We start from the raw sequence: 24,023 nt of genomic DNA, 5'->3' as shown, positions 1-24,023 counted from the left end.
CCACGGCAAAATTATGCAACAGACGAAGGAGCTGCGAATCCGTGAGCGATCCTGAAAGATAAACATTTAGCAGAAGAACAGAGAATGTGAGCCTACGGGGAGTTCGCGGCAGGAGAATAAAGGAAGGAGGAGCGCGGAGAGGCGTCGCAGAGATGTTTGGTGACGACATGGAAAAGGGAGGGTCTTGAAGTTTATGCGTGTTTTAGGAGTGCAGGGACAGTAAGAGCTAGCAGCACCGGCACACGTTTATAGCTGAAACGTGCACCTGCACTGTACAGAAGTACAGCACGCCATTTATCCTTGTCCTGGCATCTCTCTCGCCCGTCATCGCAATGTACTACCACTGTTTTGTACAATTTCATCCATGCTATTTGTGTGCTAAGACATGTTAACAACTCCATCAGAAGGTGGAACACGTTCTTTAAAATACTTACTGCCACATGGAGATGGTATCACCTTTCACTGCTGTGATACAACAGGACCTTTCCATGTTAGCTGGTGATGCTCTTTTCAATTGCCTTTTAGACATTACATTTTGGATTGCATCAAGTTTCTCACGAAATGGGAAAAAAAATGTGAGTTTTAATTATCGGTCCTGAGTCCCAGAGAGAGAAATCTTCATCGAACATATCTGTATTACTATTAACCCCATTTCAAATGTTGTTTTTGACTTGAGCTTAGTTTGTTTCCATACATAAGGAATACTAAAACAGCAGGATTTGTCATTTCAAAACCATTTCTAGAGTCAGTCCATTTCTCGGACTGACACAAAAACTAATGCCTGCTTTTACTGATGGTCACTCAAAAACTATTAACACGTGTTGACATTAATCAGAAGACACAAAAAAACATTAGATTTCCGGTTTAAAGATCCTTGTATTGGCTGGCTGTGTATTTCAGGATCATTTTTTCAATCCCTTATTGTTTTTTGAATTTTTAAATGGTCTTGATCCTTCTTCTTTTTCAGAATTTCTTTTTTTATACAAACCGTTGCAGACCTTGCCATCCTCCAGCGTTGTGCTTTTGACAGGCTTTCCACTGCTACAGTCCAATGACTGTTTAAAAAAAAAAAAAAAATTAAGTGTACTGATGTCTTAATGTCAGTTTTATTTATTCATTTTTTTCACATTACATATTTCATAGTCCAGCCTTGCGACGGTGGTGTGCGTTTCTCTGCCTGATCATGTTGGAGCGGGCCCCCAGGCGCTGCGATTGATTGATTGAAAGAGAAGCAAAGAAAAAAAGCAGCCATCTGCAAACCCTGTGACTTGTCATCTGTGAAGTGGAAGAGTTATACTTCTACATAACACCGCTACACTTGTGACAGGCAGCAGACCACAGACCTCAGACCTCATCGCTGAATAAATAGTTTCTGAAATGGAGCATGGTGTCTATGTGGGGACAAACAGGCCAACAAACAGCCTGAAACACTAAATATACAGTGATTTAAACAAACATACTTTCTGATTTTTATGTTTATTTAGAATTTTTTTTAACTCTTTGTCACCTGATCATGATGGAAAAAAAAGGTTTTTAATTACAGTGTTCCAGTGGTTTTTGTGCAGCTGTATTGCTGGAATAATGAACATTGTCCATGAGGAGCATCTTAGTTTCTTCCCCATTTAAAGTAGTCCAAAGGAGTTTTTAACATTTATCTGATCGTATTTGTGTGGGTCAGCTTCACCGTTGAGTGGGGAAGTGAAGTCGACCAGTGCTGGATGAAACACAAATTCACCAGTTTATATTGTTCGAGTCAACATGGCACAAAGAGAACGAATAAATCGTCTTTATTTTAACAATATTTTTGAGTAACAAATCTGAAGCCGTTGGGAAACTTGTTTATTCCTCCATAATGATGATAACACATTTGCGTGTTGCACCCATCAAAAAATCACTGTTATCTCACCTAATGTTAAAAGGCTTGTATTTAAAAGGATGTCAAACAGGCCGTCCAACAGAGTCGGTGTGAAAAAGTATTGTTAAAGAAAGTAATAATTTACATATCACACGTTTTATTTTTTTGTTTTGTTTTGTTCCAATGTGTGGAAACATCATAGAAGTGTTTTTCATTTGGCATAGTAATTTCTCACTGTTTTTATTTTGCCCATTGAGTCTATCCTGGTTTGGTTTGTTTGGCAGTCCATCTAATGCTCACACATGTTGCAATAGCACACTTAATCCCTCACATGCTCGTGTTTTGTAGATGCCTTGACGCCAGCGTCCAGCCCGTCGTCGGTTGTTTACGGCCTGCAGGCGAGCCAGGATGAGTTCTCGCCGCCCTCCTCGTCGCTCCATCTGGAGTGTCGGGTGTGTGCTGACCGAGCCTCCGGATACCACTACGGCGTCCACGCCTGTGAGGGCTGCAAGGTACCACCGAGATCACACAGTTTAGATTCTACCCAATTTATTGCATTATTAAGCGCACAAGGATTATTTTTCCATTTGTGGCATTGGAGGACATGAATTGCACAAACCTGAACCCATTGCATCATTCAACCACTGTCCGAGCAGTGATGTTAGTCTGGTACCAATGTCGGCCACAGTTAAGACACGCAGAGATCCTGCTGACTGAACATTAACCATCTGCAAAACAAGAGCCGCACACATCCAAGTACAGTGTTACATTAAAGACAGTGACGCACGCCAGATCGAAACCAGAGGCAGTGGGTCTTGTGACAAATATGTACGCCTACAAGCATCAGAAATACCAGACTTGGCCTTGGCACGTGGTCCCTCACTGATCCTTCGGTTAATTGTTGTCTAGTTTGTTGAAGAGCAGCCCGAGGCTGTTTAAGAAGCACCAAAAGGCAAAGAACTTTACTTTGTGTGTTTGTATTCGCTGGTGACCGTGAAGTGCTGCATGTAGATTACATTGACCGCTGATTACTATTTGAATATCCTTTGTCCACTGGAGGGTGTGTGTTATGAAACTCAGCATTTGGGGAAATCAGAGGTGTATATGCTGCATCTGTGGCTGCCAATAATATCTGTCTCTCTTTTATTTATTGTTGATGTGACTGCTGACAAAGTACTAAAATGCTTGGCACAATATTATCTCCTCTTTTCAGCCAAATGCTTTAGAAATCATTGGCAGGGCTCACTGGTGTGGATGGACGGTGACCTGAAGCAACGGAGGAGTTTTTGAAGGCAGTGGGGTGTATTGTTCTCAAATGTCCACATCGCTAGCTTTTCTTCACCAGGAACTAAACCCAGTGCGCCGATGTCTGGCAGCTCCAGATTTGAAAATAAAAAAAAAATAAAAAAAATCACAAAAAAATTGAAAAAAGTGAATTTGTTGCTTTGTGGTCCGCTTGTTTCAGCATTTTTTTTTTTTTTTTTTTGTGTTCGTAAATGCGAAACATTAGAATCACATTTGTCCTCAAGTTCACAAACAAGGAAGTGAATTCGGTGACGGACGTGCATTCGGGCTGCTTTGATTGGTGGAACTCACAGGAGGGAGCGACCAGAGTTGCAAAAAAGTTGCGGCGATCGGACAAAACTGCAAGGTCACGAAGAATTCATCACGATTGGTTGAATTTGCATTAATTGTTGCAATGTTGCAAATTCCTGGATGAGGTGTTTATCATGATGTTACACACACAGCTTTGGCATTAAGCCCATTGAAGAAACACTGAAGTCTTTCACTGTCGACCTTGTTTTATGTGAGGGGTCAATGGGTGAAAGCCTCCCATGGTTGTAGCGTGTCTGACATCCAGTCTAATGTGATATTTTAGAACAGCGCGTGTCCGTCAAGATTCACATTTAGGGTGTCTGAATAGTTTTATTTCTGCAAGGGAGGTGAAAGTTTTGGCCAAAAGATAAATTTGGCTTTTTGCTAGATGCATTATGAGGCAATTCCCTCGCTCATTTTCTACCCTGCAGCCGGCCGCAGATCGGCCACTGGGTTCATCTGTTCCTCAATAAAGTTCAACGTTTCTTTTTGTCAAGGTTGAGCAAGCATGGAGACACTGATGGTGAAACCATGTATCTGATGCCGCATCACTGTATCTGTATGTGGACCAACAAGGAGTTGCTTTTCATTTAACATTTACTTTAATGGTAGTTTTTCTGACTGTGTGTGTCTATATGTACAGCATAGATGTTCCTTTTAGGAGAAATGCATGACAAACCAATTCATTTTAAAATTAATTCATAAAATCCCAATAATTTTCAGATTTTGTGGAGATATTTGCAACTACATAATGACTAAAGTTACTTCACCAGCGCTTTTAGTCTCACGCAGTGAGAGAGAAACTCCTGGAACCTGAAATTCTACCTCTATAAGAAGTATTGATTCCTTAGCTCTGAGTGTAGATAAAAAGTAATATCGAGCTCATTTCCCCTTTCTCTTGTCCAGGGTTTTTTCCGGCGGACCATTCGTCTGAAACTGGAGTACGACAAGTGTGAGCGCCGCTGCAAAATCCAAAAAAAGAATCGTAACAAGTGCCAATACTGCCGCTTCCAGAAGTGCCTGTCGGTGGGAATGTCCCACAATGGTGAGCACGTCCACAGAGCACAGAGGATTCAAGCTGTGCCACACACACGCACACACGCTCACACCCACACGCACACACACACACACACACACACACACTAAAACCAGACCAGATTTGCACCAGTTGTTCTGTTGCCGCAACAAACTGATCAGGCAAATATGCACATAGAGAGAATCAAAAGGCCCCAACATCATAGTTTGTCGCTGTGCCGCATGTTTGGACAAATAACCAAAGAAGAACTGACTGTGAGTCCTGTTAAGTCTTCTTCAAGATACTCGTATTTCAACATGTATATTTATATAGTTCAGAAAAAAGATCAGCGATATCGATAACCAGTGTAGTGGCAGTTTCTCTGTCATGAAGCCACTGACCCATATTTGATGCAGATGCTGTGTGTGAACAGGAAAAGAAATCACATGACACAGCGGCCGGTCCACCTGATTATGTTTCCAGCTCTCTGGTATTCACATGAGGCTCTGATGCACCGCTTGGTTCGTAAAGATAATTCACAAGAGGCTGATCATTTTTGTATATTAACAGAAATCTAATGTTTTACATTCCTATTCTTTTCACAATCTCGGAGTGAATGGAAAATGTTACTTTATGAAGAAAGAAAGTTTTAGATATTACAAACAATGCTTGTGTCAGAGCATTTCCATAGATGTGTCAGTTTGACACGAAAAAAACCAAACCCAGGGGAATTTTTTTAACGAGGTTAGAGTACTAACTATTACACTATCATGCAGCCTCCATCGTGTGGCGTATCGATTCATTCGGTATTTTATTTTATACATTAGTTTGTGGCTTGTTTAGGGGATTAATTCTTGGCTGATTTAGTTACTTGACTGACTGCCATCTCCTGCTGGTATATTCATTGTTTCTCTATTTTGCATGCGTTCATTATGCATGTGACCATTTTACACCTCTTTCACACTAATGACAAAGCAGTGATCTTTGACCAGTGTTGAGCTCTCCTCTTATCGTTTCTCTCCACCCAGCCCACTCATGGCCTGGTCACGACAATATAGATACGATAAGGTTCAAACAAATGATCATAAACAATATATAGACTTGAGAAAGACCTGTTGAACTGCTTTTTTTTTTTTTTTTGAACATGTTGCTATCTCAAGGTCGGTGGTCATAATACTGTCACTGGATTTACCCAGAAGCCCTGAGTCTGTTTGTGCTATTATGAAGCTGATTCAAAAAATATAGGCCGACCATGTCAAACATACGTTTTTCAGTTTCTAACATAGATAGATTATCCAGACTTTCCAAACATCTGAAATGGGATTGAATTTTCCTTTCTTTGAAGTGCCGAAAGGTGAATGAGATTGGGTTGAAGGCTGCTCATTGGGTAAACAGACAGCATGACACGCTAGCCATCAGGCAAGGTCAGCGCCCCGACTGACAGACGGAGATAGTGTATGTGTCGGCATGTGTGTGTGTGTGGCCGTGTGTGACCTGTCGGTGTTTTCCTGCCAGCGGGGTCACAAAGGTCACTGCAAATTGCCGAGTTTCTGTGGAGCCTGTACGCACAGTGCAGACACTGCTTGGTGCTGGTGGTGAACTCGTGGATGCAGACACTGAACTGATAAAGTTATTGATTTGAAAGCCTCTCCGACGCTTCCTTAAGGCGTAGCCTGGATTTCGACGATGGCCTTAAAGCACATTGGTAGGTGTATTTCTGTCGACTGCCCTTCCTTTTACAGTACGCGTGGATTGAGTTTCGTGGACCTGAATGTAACCGTAGAGAGGGAGGAAGGACATTGGAGAGCAGTGAAATCCCATCTTTTCAGCTCCTGTGCTCTAAGGTATCACGGTTCAGTTTGTGGAAGCCGTCCTTTTGTTGGTATCGACTGATCATTGATTTCAGTTATAAAGAATAATCAAACCGGAAGTTTCCAACAATAATGGTTTTTCATGTTAGATTTTCTTACATTCAGCTCTCAGCGTTACGGTAAATGCAGCACATATTGAAACTGTAGCAGTCTCTACATGCTTGATATGATCAATGTCATCCATATGACTTCTATTTGTGAAATGTTTTCGTTAAATCCAATAGATCCACTCCTATTTGATTCACAATAGTTTATAAAATACTGATAAAGTAGGATTTTTTTAAAGCATTTTCTCAAAGTATATTTCTTTTATTCACTTTGATGGTGTCGACACATCTGAAAAAACATGCAATATGGTGACAAAAGGCTAAAAAATGTGAATAGTGCCTCTGGCGGGAACTCTTATCAACAGGATCGGTCACTGAGACAGACGACTCAACAGACCGCCGCCGACCCCAGCCCACCTTTAGCTCCCTTCCCCACTTGAGTCACACACTTTATCCCTTCACGCCGCCCTCTTAGGAATCGGACTTATGCTCAGCTTAACATCAATCACTTCCTTCCATCTTAATTAGACTTGGCTCCTGCCCAGGAGCTCGCTGCGGAGCTTTACCAGCTTCAGATCATCCGTCCACTTTGTGAGCAATAATCTAATGGGCCCCTCATGCTGTCCGCCGGCTCCGTATCGCATCCCTGCGCAGTCCGGCTCACCGTGGCTGGATTCGGCTCATCGGTGGGTGGCTGCTCGCAAAACGGAAAATCATTTTCTTTCCTGCTTTTATGGTCTCATTACAACAGACCTTTGGTGTGTGTGTATGCGTGTGCGTGCGTCCACAACCACGCCGCTTATGCCCATATTAACTGGTGAGGTGGGGTTAAAAACAGTTCACTTCTAATCTTATTAGTCAAAGGGATCAGTCTGTCTGGAGGATGCCAGCATCTTCTCATAGAAAAACAACTCTTCTGTGTTGTTTAACAACATTTCACTCAACTGCTTCCACACACAACACCGTCCGTGCTGGGTGAACGTTTGAACATACATGCTGTTAGCTTTTGGTGGCAAAACATCAGGAAGGCGGTGAGCATGGGAATACTATGTGCAACACAGTTTCTCCTTTTTGCACTTCTGTTCTCGCATATCTCATTTGTACCTGAGCGCAAGCTTTTTGTGAATGAATTTCTTAATATCTTTTGACACATCTTTCTTCTCTGATATTTTTTTATTATACTAAAATTGAGTCTTCATGAAGTTTTTTTTTTTTTTTTTCCCCCAACACTGAGTACACTCTCCAGGTCTTCAGGCTGCCTCCACACTAGTTTTTGTCAGATGTGTGAGCGGAGCACTACAGTCTATTTGTGTCACGATATTTATGTGAACTTCAGCTCCAGAATCCAGAAGGTGACCGTGAGGCCTGTGAAGGTTGTTTTCCAAATGCCACTAAAACAAAAGGAAATAGAAGAGTTTCAGTCTCATTAGATTTGCTGCTTTTCCTTTGATCCTAATCCCTTGTGCACTGAAAGGAAAGCAAGGGCTGCTAGATGCGACGCATGATCTCTTTTGTTAAACAGTAAAAGTTTACAGATTACAGAAAATAGGTGAGCTGAAGATCATCCCCCACGGTCTAACTCTTTGTCTTCTCTCTTGCAGCCATCCGGTTTGGTCGGATGCCCCAGTCAGAAAAGCTAAAGCTAAAGGCGGAGATGGTGACGGGGGAACGAGAGGTGGAGGATCCCCAGGTGGCAGACCAGAAGACCCTGGCCAGGCAGATTTACGAGGCCTACCTCAAGAACTTCAACATGAACAAGGCCAAGGCCCGAACCGTGCTCACGGGCAAGACCAGCACCCCTGTACGTTGACTAAGAGTGGTGGGTTGGTGAGTGAAAGGTGTGTGTGTGTGTGTGTGTGTGTGTGTGTGTGTGTGTGTGTGTGTGTGTGTGTGTGTGTGTGGACTGCATCTGTGTGGCTCTTTTTATCACCACTTTCCTCACAGGCAGAGGTCATTTCTTTTCTTGCAACTGTTAAATGACTTCCTCCCCAAAGGGTTGATTTTAATCCAATTCTAAACGCGTTTACCATGTGCAATCAGACCAGTGTCTCAATACGACCTGGCAGTCAGCGCCTCGGAGATTATTTGCAGCCAGCCCATGACAGAAATAACTTGCTCAATCAGCACTGCACAAGCCAACACACAAGCAGGACAAGGAAACGTCTGTTTTCAAAAAAAAAAAAAAAAAAAGTGATATAAAGGGCCAGTGTGTGAGCCCATCTCGCCTCCCCTCGCTGCCCGGTTCTCTCCGTTGCTCTGCACTTTTCATCACTCGTCATCAGCCCCACCAATAGCATTCCCGCTCCGGTTTGGTGCTTTTGCTTTCTTTTCATCTGTGATAAACCAGAGGTCAAGAAGAGGAAGGTCAGGGATGTTGTGGGTTCCAAAGATGGATGTGTGTAGGTGTGAAAAAGGTCAAAAAGGACAGGTCGACTCGAGTGCAAATCCATGTTCAGCACAGGTGAAATCCTTTATAACAGTTGCTCATGTGGAAATGTACACATAGTCTGAGTCACTCTTACTTTTCGGGTGCAGTTGTAGCTCAGCATAACACAGTTGCGTTATTTTATTGGCTGCATTTGCAGAATGACTGAGTTACTGTTTTATTCATCACCTGCAGCTGAGCCAGAAAGTTGTGTCAAATGTGACTCACCAGTCTTCATGTCAGCGAGAAAAACTGACAAATGGCCTGTGACACAGAGATGTATATTGGCCATGAGGTTTATTTGTTGTTTATCTTGCCTGATTTCACGGTTGTTTTATTCACTCTGAAATGTCGTAAATGCAACAATTGGAGTGAAGCATGTGTGACTTTTTTTTTTTACAATGACTCCATACAAGGCGGTGCTGTTGCACTCCAGGGATCAATAAACCCATCAGTACTTGGATACACACAGTAACTGAGCAGGATACGTGACTTCGTTGCCACAAGCAGCAGGTGGTTTTGGTGTTCTTGGACACCAGAGGAGAGTTATTTCGAAATATTTTAATGAGCAGAGTTCTTCTGTTTTTCTCACTGGGGGCATGAATAATGAGAGATGGAAGACGGGGATGCCTAAGTTGATACGAACTCCACAAAAAAAAAAAAAAAAGAAATGATTTACTTGAATTTGCGCTTGCAAAGTAAATGCAGTATGTAATGTGAATATCAGCATTATTGATCGAAATTATAGTCATAATCCAAATAATAATCAGCACTTTTGTAAAGCAAATTGAAGCAAAACTGGGACAAAGAAGAAAAAGTATAAGTTGTTTTATAAAAGATAAAACGAATGGAAAAATATCCATTAAAGTATCAAACCACAACAAAGATGAAAACTGGATCACTATCTACTAAACTATAGAATGAAAAACTACATTTATGTCATGCAACAAATTCAAATAACAGACATTAACTAACTCACTTTACCAGCTGATATCTGTATTATTTAAAATCTGCATTTCAGGTTTCAGAGTGAAAATTACAGCAACATGTAAATACAAACTGTAAAATGAGATGAAAATGCTGCCTCACTGCTTTTAGAACAAGAACGAGGAACTGCTGCCAATGTAAATGGAAAAAGAATGCCTTTATCCCAGGAAGCAGTGCAGCCTGACATGAACCCACGCTGCTGTGGTGTCACCAGATGTGGAGCAAATTCAGAGTTACTCAAATGAAGTTTACTTTCCTGTGGTTCATCTGCTGTTTTGCTGCCCTGTGCAAAGGTAGCTTGTCTAAGACGAACTTGCTACGCATGAAAGTGAGTTTAAAGAGAGATAATAAAAAGTTGAACACAGTTTGGCTGCAGGACCGCTGGACCTTCTGTTCTCTGTCAGAACCGCCTTGTATCTGTGCGCGTTTTCTGTTTCCCTCGACTCTCTTACCTCCGGCTGACGTAGGAGAACAAAATTAAACAACTCTGCGTCACGCCGCTCATTCCTTCCTTCACATCTCCAGCCTACTATTAGAGCCGCAGTGGTGAGTCAGAGCTGTGGTATGAGTTGCAGCAGCAGGTGTATCTGCTCATCATGTCACAGCTCCGCTGTGGGAACAGTGACACAGCTAAAGGCCTCTCTGGACTGCTTCCTTCAGTTGTGTCAAAGTTGTTAAATTTGCCTATATAGGAGTTGTTCATTTGTACTCTGCCTTCCTCTTTCTAAAGCTGTCATTTCCTCTCGGATCTATTCCGTCGTGTTGTGATTTACAGCCATTCAGGTGTCAAGAAGGGCCTTAACTTGAGTTTTTTTCTGAGTAAAAATGATGTGTAAACACCAAAGTCATGCAGTTATTTATGTAGGGAGGTTTGCTGATTCAGCTTTTCCATATTTATGCAAGTGAAGTGAGGTCAAGTTTATTTATGTAGGCCCACATGACAGCACACACTGTTCCGCCTGTGCTGCATCCCAACCGGGGAACATATTTTGTTAACCGGACACTTTCGGCTCACAGAATCGTCTCTCTCTCTCTGCTGTCCGTAGCCTTTCGTCATCCACGACATGGAGACCCTCCAGCTGGCTGAGCAGACGCTGGTGGCCAAGATGGTCGGCTCGGCAGGAATGCTGAAGGACAGGGAGGCCGAAGTGCGGATCTTCCACTGCTGCCAGTGCACGTCGGTGGAAACCGTCACCGAGCTCACGGAGTTTGCAAAGTCCGTCCCCGGCTTCTCCAGCCTGGACCTCAACGACCAGGTGACTCTTCTCAAGTACGGAGTGTACGAAGCCCTCTTCGCCATGCTCGCCTCCAGCATGAACAAGGACGGGCTTCTCGTAGCATACGGCGCAGGGTTCATCACTCGGGAATTCCTCAAGAGCCTGCGGCGGCCCTTCAGCGACATGATGGAGCCCAAGTTCCAGTTCGCCATGAAGTTTAACGCGCTGGAGCTGGACGACAGCGACCTGGCCCTGTTTGTAGCCGCCATCATCTGCTGTGGCGGTGAGGATGCTTGGAAAATATTAAGAATTATAGATTTTCGCAATGCATATTGTTGCATTTAACACCCGATCTGTGTGTCTTGTCTCTGTGATCAGACCGACCAGGCCTGGTGAATGTGGCTCACATTGAGGAGATGCAGGAGAACATTGTGCAGGTCCTCCAGCTCCACCTGCTGGCCAATCACCCCGACGACGCTTTCCTCTTCCCCAAACTGCTGCAGAAACTGGCCGACCTCAGGCAGCTTGTGACGGAGCACGCACAGCTGGTGCAGGAGATCAAAAAGACAGAGGACACCTCGCTGCACCCGCTGCTGCAGGAGATCTACAGAGACATGTACTGAGACGTGTGAAGGAATAACCGGGAGAGGGACGCTTCGACCCATCTCGTTTTTGTCAGGGACACAAGAGGAGCGGTCCCCCCCAACCCCCACCCCCACCCCCGATAAGCTAGGGGTGAGCCACTGAACCCCCAAAGTGCTTGCGGTCGTGGCAGGACGCCGCAGGTCATCTCGGGCTGACCCCCAGTGGTGTGGACCGGACCCTCCCAGTCAGATTCAGTCACAGATACCGAGATGTGATAACACAGCTGATCAAGCCCCTATCAGGCCGCCGGTGTATGCAATCTCTGACCAAACTCTGAATGCTAATTTGAAGCTCCCTCGATGACCTCTTTGGTTATCCTGACCTTCAAACGAGGAAGCAAAGTGAGCTTGATAATTACCACTCCAGCTGTATGTTTGAGAAGATTTTTTTATATATATACTGAAGTCAAAGAGCCATATACCTTCAGAGGGACGATTACCTGAATGACTTCAGCGGTAGCACCGAGAATACAGTTGTAAAGCAAGGCAGCTTCAGCTAATTTGGTTATCAGACAGAGGTTAATGTTGTCGATACACCAGCCCTTCAGCGCGTTTCTACACCGTTTTCAAAACCAGACACATCTGAGGTGTCTCCGAGCTCCTAAACTATATCATTTAATTGTACTGTATATCCTTCAAAGCCATATTTTTGAACGGCGCAGCAAATGCTCACATTTCCCTAACAAAACCAACACTTAACTGTCAATTTATCCACAAACTTTTGAGACAACAGTACGTTTACACTTGAATAAAGGTTACAGAATGTCAATAGGAAGCCTGAAATGACCACTGGTAACCATCTGCAGTTCACACACAGAACCACAATGCACATCTGAAGCACAAGCAACCCCGCTGTGTTTGTTTGACATCGTCTGTCCAATGCCTTTTTCTTGAACACATGCACAGATGTTTGGCACTCCATCCTGTTTCATGTCCTGGTATTTAGGAGGAAACACCAAGTGAACCAGCTGTAATACTGAAAGATTTATTATAATTGATTCAGTTTTCACTCCTTTTATCTCCTTATCGGTCCTATTTTATTCACGGTTTTGTGAATGTCACAGTCTGTGCACAACAATTATGACAAACGATTTGTTCTTTTTTTTTCCCCACAAAGAAAACGCCTGTGATGTGTGACTCCTTATTTTCAGTCTGGTCTGTTAGTTTAAATCGAGTATTAAATTTCAAACATTTTGAGCCAATGAAGTTTTACCTCAGTCTGCCTGGTGATTAAGATCAAATATATTTCCATTCTATAGTGTGTGTGTATTTTTTCCAACTGACAATGATGGTGACTTGGCATGTGAAAAGGCCACTCCTGCATTTTCTTTTTTTTTTCTTTTTTAAATCATACTGCCTTTTGTACTAAAATGATCACGCTGAGCAGATGAATTAAAGCAAGGGAATTCTGATGAGGAAATTATGGAAGCGTGCATGTCGAATGGCTTGGATGATACTTATGTGAGCCTGTGAGAAAATGCGTTTCTCAACCAAAATGTCCGAAAATCATCATGGCATAATTCAGACAGTTGCCGGTGAAGGGTTGTTTGTTTTATAATGACATTACATTCTATAAATACAGCTCCTGTACATAGCTGAAATCAATGCATTGACTGCTTGCCCCAACTTGAACTATCGAGGTATACAAGGTACTAATGATGATCAACTTTTGTATCCCTAAGCTTGGTAAACACTTTAAATGTTTCTTTTTTTTTGTTTGTTTGTTTTTGCAGTATATGTAGTTATTTACTGTCTGTGTTTTCCTTAAATACCACATGTTTAAATTGAATTGGATCATATTTTTTATACTACAGTCTACATGTATGACTAAATCAAATATTTTTTTTTATTTGCAAACGGCACAGTTATGTTGAAGAGTGCTGTGTAAATAGATTTAAGGTGTAACAGGGCAACTGATGAACTGAATATCCATACATCCAAACCCCACTGGGGACATTCCTTTGATTGCTATCTTTAGACGGAGAAAGATCACTTTATTTCAGCTGCACTTCGCTGATGTTCTCAATTAAGCTCTTATGGTTTAAACTGAAAGTATTCATGCAGTGTGCAGAGGGCAGCAGTAGCACACGACTCCAGGTGGTTGATTAAAACCTGACCTCAGTGACCTTTGGATACTAGGAAAAAGCATGTATTTCCTCGAAAAGTGAAGCGGCCGCCGAGCACTGACAACACAGAGCTGATCTCCTCTTCTTACACTCGTCTCTCAGGTTGCACACTAGAAAACAAAAAGGGTAATATATGCATAGAGATTCATCATAGTTGTCAAAGCTGTTCCGTCGCTGCCTCGTCATACTGAACAAACACAATAATTATATTTTTGAATACACAATACATCTTTGTTAGTAAGAGGCAAAATGCACTTAGGATTTGCCATCACATCACACACTATTACAGTAAAGATGATGCAGTAATGAACATGCAGTAAATGTTTTTTTTTTTTTTGTAATCCTGATTTTGTCATACTTTAACTCCTTTTCACCGCTCACTCGCTGCTATAACTCACCAAACATTTCTTATGCCATGAGTAGATTACTGACGTTCGAGCTGCCTCTACTTTGTCTGTCTGTCACTGAATGTCGGATCCGCCTGCAGAACTCGTCCAGCGCAGCTCCGTTTTCTTTACTTGGCATGTTCCTGGGTCTCCCGGAGCCCAGAGTTGCTTGGGGGAACAACCACAAACATTGTGTGCCTTACCGTGTGGAAATGCCATGTAAAATATACCAGAGATTCAACAAAAATGAAACTTGACTTGTGCTCACACACACACACACACATTACAGTCCCACAGAAATGAAATGTTACTGTACTGATTCAGGAAAGAACAGTAAGTGCTCAACATCATCATTGGAGCTTTGGTACCATTTCAACAATAATAACTGATTTTCTTTTTCCTCCAATTAAAAAAACAAAGAGCAGAATTAAATCTTAAACAGTAGAGCAAGACTGGAGGAGAAGTCATGTGTGAATTTGTGACTTACCATTAGGAGTGTCTGTTTTGTGAATTTACAAGGGACTTTTTAACTTGTATCAGGGAATCTTAGTCTTCCTTTGTTGAACTAGCTCAGGATTATAGATAAGTACTGTTTTTCCTTCTCTATCTTCGTCTCTCTGGGGTGAGATTGTAGTGTTCTGCCTTACAGCACACAGACACCAACAGTAGTTATTGTTAATTTGACTTTCATTTTCATTTTCCAGAAGTCACAGAAATGTATTACCAGAGGGGCAGCAGTTATAGGAAATAGATATTTGACCTTTTTTTCCCCCCTTCCTGAGTTTATGGAGTTTGTTTTTGTGGCTATAGTGTAACGCAAAGATACAGAGACTGTCCTTGGATGTGTTGTTAATGTGTACTGTGGCTTGATAATACTGTAAATGTTTAATGAATGTATATTTAGTCATTTACAGAATGAAACAAATTGACATTGAATGGATTTAAAAATAAAATGATTTTCAAATCCACATTTGGGTCATTTTTACACTGTAATTTTGTTGTAACCACAGTAGAATGGTGAATACCAACAGCTAATGTTTAATAGAAAGTTCCGTAAAAGTGCCTGGAAATGACTGTGTTATATTTGGCACTATGTAAACGAAGCTGAAGTGACTGTCTCATGGACAGTGTTGTGCCAGTAACTGAAAACTCTCCTTTGGAGTAATTAGTTTGGCCGACTCTTCAAAGGAATACTTTACAATTTACTGAAAATAAACCTAGTTCATTGGAAAAATACCTTGGTTGCTGGTTTGAGTCCACCCAGTTTGATTCTGCATGACACTGGTTTCCCCTAAATCTATTACAACAAAGATAAACAGATGTAATGCGATTCAGGTTTGGCTTTTTTCTGATAATTACAGACTGGGGCTGCAGAGAGGTATGGTGGTTAGTAGTCCTGTTTTAAAGAGAGAAAATACATCATTTATACAAAAATATTGCTTTTTTTCATACAAACCAGCCAACAATAAAAAAAACTCATTAGGTGTTGTTGTGGTCGGTGATCTAAAGAAAGTCTGCAGGTTATAAGGAAGAAAACTTTGCCTTTAAATGAGTTTTTGCACAATTGCATATTTTTGGACAGCTTGACACTGCAGAGGACCTGGGACACTCGATAGACTGGCTTCCTGTTGATCCTGCAAATCACGCTGCAAACATCAACACCGCTGATCCGCTAGAGGGCGCCGTACCGGAGACATTGTGTAAAATGGCTGTGCGCCGCTAGAGGGCGCTGCTAGATTCTGATTCTGCCTCTCGCGCTCCTCCTCCTCCTCCCGGTCACATTGTCCAACATGGCGGCGTCCATGGTGAGGACCTGTCGCTCTGCTTCGCGGCATGGACTCTTTGGGCTTCTTCGGAGAATTAATATTAACCTCGGGTCAGAGTTTCACAGTTCTTCTCCCGCTTGCAGCAAACTGCTGCTCTCTCTAAATAAACGCGGAGTCCTGAAAGACTCGTTTCCGCGCGACGCGGCGCAGGACCGGCTGCCCCAGCTGCTCCAGTCCGGCGCCCAGACGGTGTACTGCGGCTTCGACCCCTCGGCCGACAGCCTCCATGTGGGCAACCTGCTCGCCCTCATCGGCCTGCTGCACTTCCGGAGCGCCGGGCACCATGTCATCGCCCTGCTCGGCGGGGCCACGGCGCAGATCGGGGACCCGAGCGGGAAGACGAGTGAGCGGGAGCGGCTGAGCGCGGACGTCGCGGAGGCGAACACCCGCAGCATCCGGGAGAGCATCCAGAGGATCTTCACCAACCACGAGGTGCTCTTCCACGACGGCTCCGTGCGGCTGGGCACGGCCACCGTCCTGAACAACCTGAGCTGGTATAAGAACTGGGGGGTGGTGAGCTTTCTGTCCGAGGCCGGGAGGCACCTCCGGATGGGCACCATGCTGAGCCGCCACAGCGTGCAGTCCAGGCTGAGGAGCGCAGACGGTATGAGCCTGACCGAGTTCACCTACCAGCTCTTCCAAGCTTATGACTTCCACCACCTCCACCAGATATACGGCTGCAAGATCCAGCTCGGAGGCACCGACCAGCTGGGCAATCTGATGTCTGGACATGAGTACATTCACAAGTAAATGTCCAACACTTAAAAGTGACAACTTGTTCTAAACAGCAATGAGTACTTTCCTACAGATGGAAGAATTATCTCTCAGTTTTCAGAAGAAAAAAGTTGCTCTTTTACAAGCAAGGCCAAATGGCAGCATTGAAAACAAAGGATGTAACAGAGGAAGGGAGGAAAGACCATAACACACATTAAAAGACCAGTATAAAAAACATGATGAAAGCGTTCTACAAATGAACATTTACACACTTGGGGAGAGTAGCAGAAAGAAATGCGGATATCAGGCTGATACCTCTTCCAAACATGGTATTTCAGTTTTGATTTTAGAAATCATGACGAAAAGTACATACATAGAGACTGAAAGTATAACTCTTAGAACAAACATCACTGTCAGTGTAATGAAGTTGTATTAAAGACACTAAATACTTACTGGACAACCACAAAACCTTCCATACTGCATAGAATATTAAAACTTACTGGGATAGATCAAGTAAAGAGCATTCAAGAAGTACAACAAGAGCTGTGCTTCTTAATTGCCCATGGATTCTGAAAGACATTACAGATATCTTTCATCAGTGCGAGGGAAAATGGTATTGTGAATAGTTTCAGAAGTTCTAGCAACACCGTTTATTTTCCAGACCTCCCTGATAAATCTGATACTGACCTTTCTTTGTAAAAATAGCTTCCTGAAAACATGCAATAACTAATTCTTGCATTTGTAATGAATGCTATGTGGTACATTTAAGTTTTTCTTTAAAGAATGGTTGATTTTTTTTCTGGAAAATTAAGTCCGTCAAGTAATATATCACTTCTGAAAGGATAAAAATTCTTAGGAATGTTGCCTGCAATTTATCGACAATGTTAGTTTTTTTTTATTCATTAATATTATTGGAATGAATTTGCTCATAAAACAGTACATCTGTTACATAAAATAAATATTTGTGTGGAATTCAAGTTAACATGTTTTCCTGGTCTTCACTGGAACAGCACATTTAAGAAAAAAGTAAAAGTTTTCTGCCTCCCTGAAATCCTCCTGTCTCTCCAGGGTGAGCGGTGAGGAGGTGTACGGCCTGACGATCCCTCTGGTGACCAGCTCCACCGGGGACAAACTGGGGAAGACGGCAGGCAACGCCGTGTGGCTCAACAGGGACAAAACCTCACCTTTTGAACTCTACCAGTTCTTCCTGCGGCAGCCCGATGCCAGTGTGGAGGGGTGCGTGGCGATTTCCAGTGGAACATCTGAAAGCCTCCCTGCTGGATCAAACTGAGGTGTGTGTGTTGTGTGGGACATTTTGCAGGTTCCTGAAGTTGTTCACCTTTCTGCCTTTGGCGGAGGTGGAGCGGCTGATGGAGCAGCAGCGAGAGGATCCGGGTAAACGGCTGGCTCACAAACGGCTGGCTGCTGAAGTGACCAAACTGGTGCACGGGAAGGAGGGGCTCGAGAGCGCCAAGAGGTGAGGACAGGGACTCCCTGGATACAAACTAGCTTACAGCTGATGATAAATTTAAACTTAATGTAACATCTGTGTTTGTAATGCATGAGAAGAGTAGTGTGGTCATATTTAACACCGCCGTTGCAGGTGCACCAATGCGCTGTATCACAGCAGCGTGCAAGCCCTGGAGGAGATGAGCGACGAGGAGCTGCAGGAACTGTTCAGAGAGGCTCCTTTCCACGAAATGCTGCTGGAACCAGGGACAAGTGTGATCGATGCCTGTCGCACCGTCAACGCCATCCCTGCAGGACCCAGAGGGTAGATCACCGTTCTGCCTTTATCAAATTTACCTTTCATGAGCACTAAACTTTCATAGTGATTGTATTTTGCTTGTCATGCGTTTTCATTGCTGTTTTTACTGATCGGCTGCACTCTGTGCTGATTGATGTTAAATATTGGTGTGCAGATATCAGATGGTCTCGGACGGAGCGGTGTGGATTAATCATAAGCGGGTGGACAACCCAGAGCAGGTGCTCATCCCCAAACTCCACATCCTCTCCAATGGACTTACACTGCTCAGAGTTGGCAAGAAAAACTTCTACATCATCAAGTGGCTCAGACTGTGATGCCGTTTGAACGAGCCAGGACCTAGAAGGTAGGAAACTCCACCTCAACGGGGTCCCAGGCTTGATGAACTGATATTTTTGCTGGATTTTTTTCAGCACAGCCTGAATCCTGCCTTTTTTTCTTTTTCTTTTTTTTTTTTTTTTTTGTAAAAATGTGTACATGTACATATTAGGTGTTCATTGAATATTAAAATGATATTTATATAAAGGTTACTTTCTGCTTGCTTTGTTGTGCCGCTGCAGTTTCCAGAGTGACCACAAGAGGGCAGCCTTGCCTCAAGCTCAGCTTTATACTCCAGGCAGCCACAGCTGCAGCGTGTAGCCTGCTGTGACCCTGAGAGTGAATAATTGCTCACAGTAAAATGAAAGTGCATCATTTCTCGCAAACAGGTTATAGTTCTATTTAAAGCTAATTGTGTTCCTTTCAATCTGAGGACACCATCAGGTCAACATCTGTTTTAATCTAGTAGTTAATTTCTTGTTTCTTAGTGGTGGAAAGTGTAAACTGGGTCATAAAGTGAAGAAAGGAATGCTTAATAAATCCAAAAATAAACACAAAAATGTACTGTTTGGTTACCTATTGTTAAGGAGGATTTGTTCCGGATTTAATCATTTTTAAAAAATGTAAGAGGAATTAAGTTTTCCATGTGGTGTAAAAACCATTTCAGCTTGCAGGATATCTTTCATCTTTTTTTTTTTTTTTAACTTTTTGTTGTAGTTTTTGCATCTTTCCATTTTGTATATGTGTGTGTGTGTTTTTTTTTTATTTCGGTATATCTCTTCATTTTCCTCTCTTATTTTTTTCTCTGTTCTGCTATGTCCTCACTTTGCTCCTGTCCTTGCAGCTCAGGATTATTGATGGAAATGTTATATTTTGAATTTACACAATTTCCAAATTGGCTACATTTGTTACATTGTGTTGTTCACTTTTGACACTGAAGCTTTTATGTCCCTTAAGGTGGAATCTTCATCAACTATTTAATTGACAGAGATAAACATTATTACACTGCTTATTTTTGCTTTATTTAAATTTCATATTTGCATGTTTGACAGCATTATTTCATAACATTTTGTTAAATAAGAAATGTGTTAAATATCTTCGATTTCAATTTACACTAATATGGAATTATTGCACAACACTAGATAATTATTAAAACTAGGCTCAAAAATTAATTTGTAAGGAAGGATCTTAGATTTAAATTCAGTCACGTGCATTTTTTAATTTGCTTTCAGTTTTTCATGTGTGCAAGTTTTTGTAATTATATGTGAGTATTCTTACCTGCATCTTTTTCAATTTATATTGATTTTGTTTACAGGTCACAATGTGTGACTGAGCTCAATGACCGAGGAGTTCCAAAAAAAGAATTGAAGGGAAACCTAACTGCTCAGTTGCGTTCTAGTGCATATTGCAAAAATAAAAATAGATTGGAAAATAGTTTATTTTCAAAAATTAATTAAAACCGTCACCAAATATATCTCAGTTTACATATCACAAGAACAAGAGTATATAAAATATTACATGGGATTTGAAAATTTAAAAAAAAGGTCACTTACTGAAAAAATAAACACATTTTGTTTATATTGTGTAGGTGTATAAAAGAATGACCACGCCTGTAAATTTTGTTTAAACATTTCCTTTGAAGAGTATTTTATTTTCTCACGTACTGCGAGCCTTGCTCTAATTTAAATGGACCACCTTAAGAGGAGTGGGCGGGCCTTAGCTCTTTCGACCAATGAGCGGCCTTCTGTGCGTTTAAATAGCTCGGCGTGTCAATCATGTCGTCGCCCCCCTCCCGTCCCCCGCCCCTGTCGTCCTCCCCTCTCAATCGCCATATTGGTGCTGAGCAGGTTTGTCCGCAGTTTCTCTCACTCCGGGAGCAAAGTGACAGAGTGGCTGCAGTTCCCGAGCACTTTGTTTTGATGGTCCGCGGAGACTCCGCTCGTCCTCAGCGCGCCGCGGCCGTTAGCGTCTCCTGCTCCGTCTGCATGGCACCGTGAGCCGTTTTACGCTTGTTTTGGATCCGTGCGTCGAGGAGGAGATACCCATTGTTTTTCTTGAGTTTTTTCCTTTTTTTCTTCTTTTTCTTTTTTCTTTTCTTTTTTTTTTCCTCTTTGGTATTGGTTTTTTTTTTCGCTCGTGAAAACTGGACGCTCCCGGCTGCTTGAGAAAATCACGTCTTCGGAAGGGGGAAAAATGTCAGATGTTCGACTTTCCAACGGGAGCCCGACGCTGGAGCGCACGGAGCCCCGGGTGTCGGAGCACCCGAAGCCGTCCGCCTGCCGGAGCCTCTTCGGCTCGGTGGATCACCAAGAGTTAAAGAGGGATTTAAAGGGACATTTGCGGGAGATGGAAGAGGCTGCTTCCGCCAAGTGGGGCTTCGACTTCGCCAATCACACGCCGCTGGCCAACGCCAGGCTCGACTGGGAATTAGTGGATTGCAGAGACGTCCCGGATTTCTACAGCCGGCAGCCGCGGAGGGAGAAAGGCGTCTGCCCCGCCGGGAATAACAATGTGGATCTAAACGGGAATCATAACTGTGTGGTGGTGACTCCGAGCGAAGATGCTGACAGGTCTGAAGGTCCGATGGAGTGCACGGAGCAATGCACCGGGCTGAGGAAAAGACCTGCGTGCCACGGTACGACCCCTTCTCCACTTTCTTTTTACTCTCAGTGAGCTTTCAGCAACATTCCCGACAGTGTGGTGGCATTTCAACAATCGGGTTCAAGTACACGAAGCCATCGCATCACAGTAATGTGTGTTTGTCAGATGAGAGTGGGATTTTGTTGTAAAAAAATAAATAAATAAAATAATAGTAATAATCTGTCCTTTCACAGACCCCTCGGCCCAAAATAAGAGGTCACACACCAGCTCGGATGAGATTAGTTGTCCAACCCTGAGCCACTCAGCAGAACACACACCCAGAAAGAGCAGCCCCAAGAGACCGACGTGAGGACGCCACACGGTAAGAAACACTTTTTTTTTTCATACACTACTCTCTTATGTAACTCCATCAGGATGTTTACTCTGATCGGGTTAGAAGCCACAGACTAGGAGCTTGTGTCTTCTTTAGTGTTCAGACAGCTGTAGATTTTACAAAAGCAGCTCTTTATCTTGTGTTATAATAAACATGCAGATGCAGCGATCAGGCTCGAGCTGTCACAGCCTCATTCATTAGTATCCGGACACTTAAAGCGGAGTAAACGCGTCTTTTCTGCGCTCTGATCACTCCCATGGTCGCTCGCATCGGGCCGATGAGGGACTTTAAACGTGATCTGAGGGGGGAAACTAGAAGTGTCTGTGCGCGTCTGCAGCCGCCCGCGAGCTCTGAGTTTCCGCCTGAGAGTGTAAACAACGAGCGGTGAACAACAGTGTAGTAGTAACACGTCAGCAGCCACTGCCCTCACAGCGCAGACGGGAAGGGGCTGGGCCCCGTGTGTGTGTGTGTCAGTGCTACACACTGCACACTAATGTTGCTACACACACACACACACACACACACACACACACACACACACACACACACACACACACACACACACACACACACACACACACACACACACACATGTCCCTGCTGGTGAAGTGTGTGCGTGCAGATAGGAGCCCTGCAGCTCTGACAGCAAGTGTGTTGGCTGTAGAGGGAGGAAAGGCATGAGAAGTTGGGACAGGATTTGAATTGTCAAGCCAAATGCTCCTTTTTTTTCCTCGCATGTATTTATTTATGAAGAACTGCTTGATTGAAGTTGATTATGTTGGAGAAATAGTTTTGATTCCCTGAATATGAAACATGCCTGCTGGATGTTTTCTCCACGGCTAATTAAATCACTGTAGGTTTTTTACTATTTAGTCGAGGCAGATGTGTGCCATCTGTCAGGATGAAAATACCAGAAATGCACCGTTTTGAACAATTTTCCATCTTCCTTTTTCTTCCATCTTCATATTTTCTTTGCTTCCTTCTTGTGACTTCATCAGATGTGCAGCATTGATTTTCCTTTTTTTCTCTTTCAGTTTGTACTGACCTCTTTTTTTTAATCTATATGTGCATGTCCTACAGAGCTGAAGATGAGTCCCCCTCTTTTTCTTACCGCGATGGGGGGGAAGAAGACCTCAGTGTTGGCTGAATTTGGAAAAAGAGGATCCACACAGCATCAGAAACATATCAACTCTCCTGAAGACGGGGGAGGACGCTGTTGAAGCACTGAATAGAAACACTAAAGTTGTGGCACTCAATTAAAAGTTACTGCCTCGAAAAGCAGTCAATGTAGCAGTGTGCAATTAGGTTTGATTTCCTTTTTTGCTCCTTTTTTTTTACTACCTGTGTGTAAATAAATATATATATAAATCTATCTATATATATATATATTATATTTCTCTCCATATGTAGCACATAAAACATGATTTAAAAACAAATTCTTTATGTAAGAGAAAGTGTGAATTTTGATTTGACTTGAAGAATTGCAGTGTAGTTTGAGACATGTTTTCCAAAATGCTGTTCCTGTTTTCGTTTCATTTTCTCTCTAAAAAGCAGCGTGATGTTATCACAGCCCCTAATTGCAACATTCAAATCAAAGGATCCATTACAGTTTCTTAACAGTGTGTCCTCACTTCGTCATCTTCCTCACTCGGCAGTGAAGAACGGTACAAATGTAGCGCATCCTTTCGTATTTCATTTCCCCTCGCTGTGGTCATCGGTGTAACCGGGTGCGAGTTGTGCCATGGGAAATCGGCACAGGAAGAAGTGTGAGATTTCTCCAGTCAGCCGATATTTATTTTGTAAGAGAGGTTGTGTGAGTTAATCCCTGGAAGGTGATCACAGCGGTGTGTATTTTTGGTTTCCCCTCCCCTGGAGTTGTGAGGTACTCAGATATTGAAGGACTAAGATCATGCAAACTGCACAGGTTGTGTTCCCTTTGAATTCCTCATGTTTCAATGAGCCGCGGCGCTCTTCTCTCTGCACAGGGGTCGAATGTCCTACAATACCAAAATCCATGGTTGCTTCAGTACAGACGGCAGCAGTGACCTGTGCTCTTCATTTGACTTCACATTGTTTTTTTCTTTGTGATATTGCAGACATTTGTGCTTTTTTTTTTTTTTTTTTTTTTTATGTCAACATTAGCCTGCTGAGGATGCAACTGTGAGCATCTAAAAGCTTCCCTCTTTATTTGCCTGAAGTGTGGTTTATGTAAACCCGGGTGTGTGTATGCGTGCGTATGTGTGTGTGTGTGTGTGTG

At 42.9% G+C, this 24,023-nt stretch overlaps 3 protein-coding genes across 3 annotated transcripts in view; all 3 read left to right on the top strand.

Annotated features, from left to right (window-relative positions):
• The window catches only part of pparab (peroxisome proliferator-activated receptor alpha b), a 28,117-nt gene extending 12,988 nt beyond the window's left edge, over nucleotides 1-15,129 (top strand). Inside the window, exons 3-7 of the mRNA XM_030095471.1 lie at nucleotides 2,204-2,367; nucleotides 4,358-4,496; nucleotides 7,986-8,185; nucleotides 10,843-11,296; nucleotides 11,392-15,129. Of these exons, the coding sequence (XP_029951331.1) occupies nucleotides 2,204-2,367; nucleotides 4,358-4,496; nucleotides 7,986-8,185; nucleotides 10,843-11,296; nucleotides 11,392-11,636 (1,202 nt within the window). The 3' untranslated portion in view covers nucleotides 11,637-15,129. The remainder of the gene's footprint in view (nucleotides 1-2,203; nucleotides 2,368-4,357; nucleotides 4,497-7,985; nucleotides 8,186-10,842; nucleotides 11,297-11,391) is intronic.
• Nucleotides 15,130-15,959: 830 nt separating this feature from the next.
• yars2 (tyrosyl-tRNA synthetase 2, mitochondrial) lies at nucleotides 15,960-19,466 on the top strand. The gene is made up of 5 exons (XM_030095470.1): nucleotides 15,960-16,741; nucleotides 17,778-17,945; nucleotides 18,031-18,186; nucleotides 18,313-18,483; nucleotides 18,632-19,466. Exons 1-5 carry the CDS (start codon nucleotides 15,960-15,962, stop codon nucleotides 18,789-18,791), a joined length of 1,437 nt encoding a protein of 478 aa, XP_029951330.1. The 3' UTR covers nucleotides 18,792-19,466.
• Nucleotides 19,467-20,483: 1,017 nt separating this feature from the next.
• The window catches only part of cdkn1bb (cyclin dependent kinase inhibitor 1Bb), a 3,965-nt gene continuing 425 nt past the window's right edge, over nucleotides 20,484-24,023 (top strand). Inside the window, exons 1-3 of the mRNA XM_030095474.1 lie at nucleotides 20,484-21,427; nucleotides 21,627-21,754; nucleotides 22,847-24,023. The exon at nucleotides 22,847-24,023 is cut by the window's right edge and continues 425 nt beyond it. Of these exons, the coding sequence (XP_029951334.1) occupies nucleotides 20,986-21,427; nucleotides 21,627-21,742 (558 nt within the window). The 5' untranslated portion in view covers nucleotides 20,484-20,985 and the 3' untranslated portion in view covers nucleotides 21,743-21,754; nucleotides 22,847-24,023. The remainder of the gene's footprint in view (nucleotides 21,428-21,626; nucleotides 21,755-22,846) is intronic.

Source organism: Salarias fasciatus, chromosome 7 (genome assembly GCF_902148845.1).
Source record: "Salarias fasciatus chromosome 7, fSalaFa1.1, whole genome shotgun sequence".
In the NCBI taxonomy this organism is placed as follows: Eukaryota; Metazoa; Chordata; class Actinopteri; order Blenniiformes; family Blenniidae; genus Salarias; species Salarias fasciatus.
This window is presented reverse-complemented; position numbering and strand designations above follow the sequence as displayed.